Here is a 9,817-nt window from a genome sequence, read left to right on the forward strand (position 1 = left end):
TCTACACACTCGTATATTTTAATATTGTTGTATGGTACTATTATATATTTTGTTTTGTAGATATGTAGTGGTGTAATAATGTTATATGATGTACTGTTTTATCTTTTCTTATATTTACATCTACATTTTAGTCATTTAGCAGATGCTCTTATTCAGAGCGACTTACAGTAGTGAATACATACATTTCATTTCATGCATTTAAAAAAAATATATATATATATTTTTTGTATAAGTATATGTGTGATGTAAGTGCCTTAATGTGTTTGAACCCCAGGAAGAGTAGCTGCTGCCTTGGCATCAGGATCCCCAATAAATCCCAAAACGCACACACACTCTGTGAAAAGGGAAAAGTGTTTTCCTGTGTCTTTTAGAGTTGGACTCATGTGAAGGACGAACTATGATAAAAAAAATAGACCTTTCCCACTTTGTTTCCCTTTCAGTCATTGGATGGATGGGAACATACCGTATAAATTATATACAGTTCCAGTCAAACGTTTCGACACACCTACTCAATCAAGGGTTTTTCTTTATTTTACTCTTTTCTACATTGTAGAGTAATAGTGAAGACATCAACACTATGAAATAACACATATAGAATCATGTAGTAACCAAAAAAGTGTTAAACAAATCAAAATATATGTTATATTTGACATTCTCCAAAGTAGTCACCCTTTGCCTTGATGACAGCTTTGCACACTCTTGGCATTCTCTCAAACAGCTGCATGAGGTAGTCACCTGGAATGCATTTCAATTAACAGGTGTGCCTTGTTAAAAGTTAATTTGTGGAATTTCTTTCCTTCTTAATGTGTTTGAGCCAATCAGTTGTGTTGTGACAAGGTAAGGGTGGTATATTATGGCAAGAACAGCTCAAATAAGCAAAGAGAAATGACAGTCCATCATTACTTTAAGACATGAAGATCAGTCAATGTGTACAATTTTAAGAACTTTTAAAGTTTCTTCAAGTGCAGTTGCAAAAACCATCAAGCGCTATGATGAAACTGGCTCTCATGAGGACAGCCACAGGAAAGGAAGACCCAGAGTTACCTCTGCTGCAGAGGATAAGTTCATTAGAGTTACCAGACTCAGAAATTGCAGCCCAAATAAATGCTTCACAGAGTTCAAGTAACAGACACATCTCAACATCAACTGTTCAGAGAAGACTGCGTGAATCAGGCCTTCGTGGTTGAATTGCTGCAAAGTAACCACTACTAAAGGACACCAATAAGAAGAAGAGACAAGCTTGGGCCAAGAAACACACGCAATGGAAATCTTTCCTTTGGTGTGATGAGTCCAAATGTGCAATTTTTGGTTGCAACCGCCATGTCTTTGTGAGACGCAGAGTGGGTGAACGGATGATCTCCACGTTTGTGGTTCCCAACATGAAGCATGGTGGAGGAGATGTGATGGTGATGAGCTTCAACTTTCTTAACATTTCCCCCCGAAATCCCCCTAGACCTCATTAAAACTCAGACCATGGCTACGGCCCTGGAAGGGGGGACACAGGCAAGAATGACCATTAGAGGCCTTCCTTAGGGTGCGATGTCCACATAGGAAACATGATGGACAAACAGCAGTCAGCACTGATGATGACCAACCAAGAGAAAGATGCTGTTAAACAGGAATAGGAAGTTAATAAAATCTTCAACATCTATAAATCAAATCAAATCAAATGTATTTATATAGCCCTTCTTACATCAGCTGATATATCAAAGTGCTGTACAGAAACCCAGCCTAAAACCCCAAACAGCAAGCAATGCAGGTGTAGAAGCACGGTAGCTAGGGAAAACTCCCTATAAACCAGTCATCCCCAATCGTAAATCAATGACATGAAACAATGTAAAGACTCAGATACTAGGTGGAGGTGACTGGCTTCCTCCTCTTGACCTCAGAGATCCAGATGACCACAGCATTCCCAAAAAAACCCAGAAGGAAAATTTAATTGCAAACTGAGGAAAACTTTCTGAGGAAAACTCTAAAAAGAGTGAATACTCACAAAGTGTCTGGGTGTCTTCTCTGACATTTTCAACCTGTCCCTTAATCAACTTGTTTGATTCAGTAAAAACTGCGGGCATACTGCATGCAAAGTCAAAACACAAAATCCCTTGCAGTGTCATATCCACCTCTTCAGTGGTCTGTTTGCTGTGGCTTTACAACAGTTGACTGATGAAGTATTTAGGAAATCAACCACATTTTTTACTGAAAAAGTTTTCCATCTTCTTCCACTGATCCAATCAAAAGGTATGCATTTCATAGAATAAAAACGTTTATACTAAACTAGAGGAACTTTAACTGACATCGGTTTTTGGTTAAAAAAAAAATGTATTTAACCTTTATTTAACTAGGCAAGTCAATTAAGAACAAATTCCTATTTACAATGACGGCCTACCCCGGCCAAACCTGGATGACACTGGGCCTCCTAATCATGGCCGGATGTGATACAGCATGGATACGAACCAGGGACTGTAGTGACGCCTCTTGCACTGAGTTGCAATGCCTTAGACTGTACTTATGGTGTGTGTGTGTGTGTGTGTGTGGACAAGACGTACAGGACATGTACTGTACGTGCAGGGATGTGTGTTTTGATGTGTTCCATGTACACTCCTTAGCCTTGCTATCCCAGCACGATGAACTTTTCTGTGTTCTGGGAAACGATTATGAGGGTCACTTTCCAGTCATTCCAACTGTGGAACTGATTGAAAGCAGGTCCGAGCTCCAATACCACTGAGACCTGCTGGAGATGCATTGAAAATCAGTGAGGCAATGCCTGAAAATCACTAACAGAAAAACAGCATGAGCAAGTGTTTTTCATCAATGTTTATCCAAGCTGGGACATAAACACATAAAAACAAACTTATCCTTTTCAGGAGAGGATGCATAAGCTAAATATTGTGCAAATGTACCATTGGAGGAAGAATTGCATGTTTACGTGTCTTTGTGTTTGTTTTGGAAAATAATCCTCCATTCACATATGAAACACAAAACAGAGTTGAGTCCTCAAATGACTGGTGAGTGAGTTCAGCCATCTTATGGGAAGTTACCCATACCACACTACTAACACATTTCCAATAACAGGAAAGACCCATGTAAACTTCTGCCTCTAAGGTCAAACGTCATGGTTTCTCAAAAGCGATGCACAAAAACAAGTGTGTGGGGGGGCAGACAATTCCGAGCCATCCAGGAAGACTCTCGCTGCTCTGGATGACCAATTGCTTTTGCTCTCTGAGGAAAACTCTAAAAACTCTAAAAAGAGGGAATACTCACAAATCTTCAACCTGTCCCAGTCCCAGTCCCAGTCTGTAGTCCCTGTCCCAGTCCCAGTCCCAGGCTGTAGTCCCTGTCCCAGTCCCAGGCTGTAGTCCCCACCTACTTTAAAGAGACAGATCACCATCATCCCAGTGCCTAAGAAAAACATGGTGACATGCCCAAATAACTATCACCTGTCACATTCACCCTAGGCATCATGAAGTGTTTCGAGAGGTCGGTAATGGCCCACATCAAGGCCAGCATGCCAATCACATTGGACCCAGTCCAATTTTCCTAATTCTCCAACAGATCCATGGAAGATGCCATTTCCATCCATATTCACGAGGCCGTAACACATCTGGACAAGACGAACACCTATGTGAGAATGCTGTTCATTGGCTACAGTTCAGAATTCAATAATATTGTTCCCTCCAAGCTCAATACCAATCTCAGAGGCCTGGGTCTGGACACCACCCTCTGCAACTGGATCCTGGACTTCCTGATGGTCAGACCACGGCTGTAAGGATGCCCAACAACACCTCCTCCACACTGACTCTTAACACAGGGGCCCACCTTACTCCCTGTTCACCCACGACTGTGTCGCTTTGCACGACACCAACTCCATCATCAAGTTTTCTGACGACCCCGCGGTGTCACGCCCTGATCTGTTTCCCCTGCCTTTGTGATTGTCTCCACCCACCTTCAGGTGTCACCTGTTTTCCCCATTAGTCCCTGGGTACTTATTCCTGTGTTCCCTGTTTGTCTGTTGCCAGTTTGTCTTGTCTTGTCAAGTCAACCAGCGTGTTTTTCCATGCTCCTGCTTTTTCCTTATCTCTGTTTTGCTAGTCCTCCCGGTTTTGACCTCGAGCCTGCCTGCCACTCTGTACCTCCTGGACTCTGACCTAGTTTATGATATTTTGCCTGTCCACAACCATTCTCTTGCCTGCCCCTTGGATCATAATAAATATCAGAGACTCGAACCATCTGCCTCCCGTGTCTGTATCCTGTGCCCTTAGACGTGGTTGTAGGCCTGATAACCAACAACGACGAGTCATCCTACAGGGAGAAGGTAAGTGAGCTGGCATTGTGGTGCCAAAACAACAACCTCTTCCTCAATGTCAGCAAAACAAAGGAGTTGGTTGTTAACTTCAGGAAGCAGAGGAGGGAACATGCCCTGATCCACATCAACGGGACCGCAGTAGACAGAGTCAGCAGTTTTAAGTTCCTCTGCGTCCACATCATTGAGGACTTGTCATGGACCAACAACACCACCACTCTTGTCAAGAGGGCGCAATAGCATCTCTACTTCCTAAAGCGGCTGAAGAATGTCGGCATGCCACCCCGGGTCCTCTCCAAATACTACCGCTGCACCGCTGAGAGCGTTCTGACTGGTTGGACCGGGCTTCTACCCATCCAGGACTTGAAACAGTGCCTGAGGAAGGCCCGCATCATCATGAAGGATCCCACACACCCCAGCCACAAGCTGTTCACTTTCTTACTGTCTGGCAGACGTTATCGGAGCATGAGGTTTGACACCAACAGGCTCAGAGACAGTTTCTATCTACAAGCTGACTGCTTAACACTTCAACTGGACTCTCATTATAATTGCTAAATACTGCACAATTTAAACATTGCTCCCCAATCCCCAAAACACGTGTACATATTGGAATATAAATTATGCCTTCCTGTATTATAGCTATGCTAAAATGTTTATTCTATTCTACTGAGCCATTTACTTTGTTCCTATTCTTATTTTTTATTATGTCTTATTGTTGTTGCACTGTCGAGAAGAAACCTGCAAGTAAGCATTTTGTTGGACGTTGTATACCATGTGTTTCCCATAGATACAACTAATGAACCTTGAAAGTAGAATTTGCAAGCCTGTACGCCAAAAGCACAAACAGAGAAGGAGAGAGAGAAGGAAGTGTAAGCATGTGGGTTTGTGTGCATCATGGTTGTTGAGAGAAGGGGAGGGTGGTGGTGTTGGTGGTGGCAGTGGAGTGGGCGGTGTTACACAGCACTGGCTCACTCCGGTTTGAGCTGCTTTTAGCTGGCCCTGTGCCACGGCGAGGTTGTGAGGTTAGCACAAGGGTGACGGCGGGGTTACTTAGCGCCTTGTCTGCGATTTGCGTGTCAGACAAAATGCAGGGACTCGGCTCTAGTGTTGACAGATGCACCAGGTGTGTGTGTGCCGGTATGTGTGTCTGTGTGTGTGTGTCTGTGTGTCTGTGTGTGTGTGTGTCAGAGTACTCTGTGTCCGTACTGCAGGGAACTCTTCTGTGTCACGGCATGGAGGAACCCACTGTCCCACAGGCACACACACACACACACAGATACATACACACAGACAGACAGACAGACAGACAGACAGACAGACAGACAGACAGACAGACAGACAGACAGACAGACAGACAGACAGACAGACAGACAGACAGACAGACAGACAGACAGACAGACAGACAGACAGACAGACAGACAGACAGACAGACAGACAGACAGAAGCTGTCCTATATAAATACACCAAGTGTACAAAATATTAAGAACACTCCGCCTTTTGCCCCTCAGAACAACCTTATTGTTTGGGGCATGGACTCTACAAGGTGTCAAATGCATTCCACAGGGATGCTGGTCCATGTTGACTCCAATGCTTCACAAAGTTGTGTCTAGTTGGCTGGATGTCCTTTGGGTGGTGGACCATTGTTGATACACACTGTTGAGTGTGAAAAACCCAGCAGCGTTGCAGTTCTGAGCCTGGCACCTACTGCCATACCCTGTTCAAAGACACTTGCCCATTCACCCTCTGAATGGCACACACAATCCGTGTCTCAATTGTCTCAAGGCTTTAAAATCCTTCTTTAACTTGTCTCCTCCCCTTCATCTACACAAATTGAAGTGGATTTAACGAGTGACATCAATAAGGGATCATAGCTTTCAACTGGATTCACCTGGTCAGTCTATGTCATGGAAAGAGCAGGTGTTCATATTGTTTTATACACTCAGTGTAGTTTCTCACATATTGGAGTTCCCCCAAATGAATTAGTTTGTCTGGTTTTGCAGAACAACAAGAAATTCTAGGAATTGGACAACCAGAATGTTACTCAATACACCATAATTAAATGTTGCACGCAAACCAATTTTTGTATGACATTTGACATATTCCTGTATTTGTTTTGAGCCCCTTCCAATGTACAACAATGAGATGGTTGAGTGAACAAGAGGCTTTTTATATCAGATCAGATCAATGAAGATATATCCCATAAAGAAGATCCAGTCTGTGCTGTGTCAAATCACAGAATATATGCCACCTCTCTATACAAATAGTCTTCGGCAAACACATCTCTACACAGTGCCTCACAGAGGCAGCATATACAACAGACCCAGTCATTTGTGTACTTTGAAGACACACCAGTCAGACATCAGCGAACAGTCAGACGCATGCCACTGGACAGGAGCCAGTTCTACCGCTGCGACTGGGTTAAACAGTGTGGAGGACCTTTGGATGGTTTGGTCTGCTAGGGCAGTCACTCCCCTCTCTGTGTTTGCACGTGGGATTGTCTTGAGGTCTGTGAATGGGGAACTTGTGAGAGAAGGGTCCCCACCGAGGAGGGGGGTGGGGATGGTCACTAACACAGCTGTTCAGCTCAAATAGTGCCTGCTGTTGTTTGGGGACTCCTGTTGGAAGTTAGTGTGTTTAGTTGGGAGAGAGCGTTGTAAGGAGCAGCAAGGAGGGATACTCTATTGTTTTTCTGTGTTTTTGCTTTGCTGGGAAAGACTTTAGAGATAAAGGAAGAGTCCATGCTGTTTTGCTTGAATTTCATTTTATTCACTTCAAACCTGTCAAAATGGATGATCTTGGTAAATGCTATTCTACTGTATGTATGATAAGTCAAGCTTACGTGATCATGAAAGTTTGTTTTGGGAATCTATGCTACATTTTGAACTTCCTCAGTTACAGTGTGTCCCCTATGTCTTCTGTCTCAAACCAAAAAGGGAACACAGTTATAGTGGCCGAAAGTGAAACATGTAGCCGTCCTTCACTGTCCGAACACCAAATCAAAACACACCAAATCCGATTTTCGTGTGTTGTGTTCCCTTAAAGGCGGTCCCTGGTGCAACGAGTAACATGCTCTGCAGGGGAATTCGTGACACTGGCAGTTTACGGCTCTTTGGTCACGGGTTATAAAAACTCTGAATCAGCATGGAGTGGAGGCTCCGGACTGGGGTCTATCCCACAGTGCAGTGGGGTAATGAATGCCCCTCACAACGGTGAAGCTCTCGCCTAAGTTATGAGGTGAGAGCAAAGGTCGTAACCTCACCCCTATCACGTCCTCCTCCAGTGGCCTAATTCTAAATCCAATTACAATGTTTAACCTGGATCCTTCAGCCATATAAACCAGAAACAGAAGTAGGGTACAACGTGTTCTACCCCCCTCTATCACTGTGCTATCATTACCTTGTAAGACAGCTTTGCCTTCTCTATCAAGACGTAACTTTGGGAATTCCATAGAATACCCACATGCACATGTACATAAATCTACATGCATATGTTGACACAAGCGGGTGTATAAGCTATTTACAGACTGGTAATTTATTGTTGAAATGACCTGACGAAGGTCCTAGTGCAGGGGTTGTCAATCTTTTCTTGCCCAGGGACCCCCTCTCAGGCAAACCGGCGACCCAGGAAACCCATCATACGTTAGCAAAAAATGTGCTGTCTTGTCTTATCATCAGGTGAACGATAATGGCAAGGAGAAGTAGTCAACATTTTAAAATCAATTGATTTGGTAGATAGTTTTCCATTATTTTGACCTCCCCACATTATAATTGGAAGAGGAAGTGTAAACTCTAACATAACCTATTAGCTAGGTAACTCTAAACACATTTTCGCTAAGAGCAGCTGTTTAGCTGGTTAAACAAAGGTTAGCCAAGTGTAGGCAAAAATGAATATCCAAGTCAAGAAAGCTTACCAGCAGTCAGCGGCACTTGTCACACTGGTAGCCTATTCACATGTGCTTTTTCAAAGCCTATGTCACATACTTCAGGTGGGGGTCTGTAGCGTGACGGTCTGTAGTGGGGGTCTGTAGCTTGACTGTCTGTAGTGGGTGTCTGTAGCGTGACTGTATGTAGTGGATGTCTGTAATGTGACTGTCTGTAGTGGGTGTCTGTAGCGTGACTGTCTGAGGTGGGTGTTTGTAGCGTGACTGTCTGTAGTGGGTGTCTGTAGCGTGACTGTCTGTAGTGTGTGTCTGTAGCGTGCCTGTCTGCAGTGGGTGTCTGTAGCGTGACTGTCTGAGATGGGTGTCTGTAGCATGACTGTCTGTAGTGGGTGTCTGTAGCGTGACTGTCTGTAGTGGGTGTCTGTAGTGTGACTGTCTGTGGTGGGTGTCTGTAGCTTGACTGTATGTAGTGGATGTCTGTAGCTTGACTGTCTGTAGTGGATGTCTGTAATGTGACTGTCTGTAGTGGGAGTCTGTAGCGTGACTGTCTGTAGTGTGTGTCTGTAGCGTGCCTGTCTGCAGTGGGTGTTTGTAGCGTGACTGTCTGAGATGGGTGTCTGTAGCGTGACTGTCTGTAGTGTGTGTCTGTAGCGTGCCTGTCTGCAGTGGGTGTTTGTAGCGTGACTGTCCGAGGTGGGTGTCTGTAGCGTGACTGTCTGTAGTGGGTGTCTGTAGCGTGACTGTCTGAGGTGGGTGTCTGTAGCGTGACTGTCTGTAGTGGGTGTCTGTAGCGTGACTGTCTGAGGTAGGTGTCTGTAGCGTGACTGTCCGAGGTGGGTGTCTGTAGCGTGACTGTCTGCAGTGGGTGTCTGTAGCGTGACTGTCTGTAGTGGGTGTCTGTAGCGTGACTGTCTGTAGTGGGTGTCTGTAGCGTGCCTGTCTGTAGCGTGACTGTCTGTAGTGTGAAGCAGCTTGCACCAGCCTGACCCTGTCCCCTGACTTGCAGATAATTCATCTGATTCTATTCAGTCTGACTATGGGTTTCATTACGTCAACCTGGCTGTCATTGCGTGTTAGGCAGTACTGGGCTGTAAACATTTGATTTGAGTGTCATTTATTCTGATGCTATGTCAAATAACTTCTCTATTGATGTTCTAATTCTTATTTAATTTTTCCTTTATGTATGACAGAAAGAAAGAATTTAGTGTCATATCCTAGCTGGCCAAAGGAGAAGTCCCTCCACACATGCATACATGGTCAGGAAGAGAAATCAATAATGTGGATGGTTTAAACCCCCCTCACCCCAGTCGTGGGCGGATGTTTAAACCCCCTCACCCCAGTCATGGGCGGATGTTTAAACCCCCTCACCCCAGTCATGGGCGGATGTTTAAACCCCCTCACCCCAGTCGTGTACCACAGTTTCGCTGGGCCCCCCCGCAAGGTCTGAGCAAGGTCTGAGCAAGGTCTGAGCAAGCCCCCCCCTCTCCAATTTGTATATATATATATCCCTATATATATATATATATATATATATATATATATATATATATATATATACACTGAACACCTAAAGTGCTGAGGAGTATTTATGTCTGTAATAAAGCCCTTTTGTGGTGAAAAACTCATTCCGATTGGCT

At 44.3% G+C, this 9,817-nt stretch overlaps 1 protein-coding gene across 1 annotated transcript; it reads right to left on the reverse strand.

Moving 5' to 3' along the window:
- Positions 1–248: 248 nt before the first annotated feature.
- Positions 249–9,524, reverse strand: LOC145861042 (uncharacterized). The gene is made up of 3 exons (XM_082962392.1): positions 9,516–9,524; positions 3,262–9,179; positions 249–2,731 (listed from the first exon to the last, which is right to left on the reverse strand). Exons 1-2 carry the CDS (start codon positions 9,522–9,524, stop codon positions 8,268–8,270), a joined length of 921 nt encoding a protein of 306 aa, XP_082818518.1. The 3' UTR covers positions 249–2,731; positions 3,262–8,267.
- Positions 9,525–9,817: the final 293 nt, after the last annotated feature.

The sequence above is a fragment of the Salmo salar genome, chromosome 16 (genome assembly GCF_965601325.2).
Source record: "Salmo salar chromosome 16, fSalSal1, whole genome shotgun sequence".
In the NCBI taxonomy this organism is placed as follows: domain Eukaryota; kingdom Metazoa; phylum Chordata; class Actinopteri; order Salmoniformes; family Salmonidae; genus Salmo; species Salmo salar.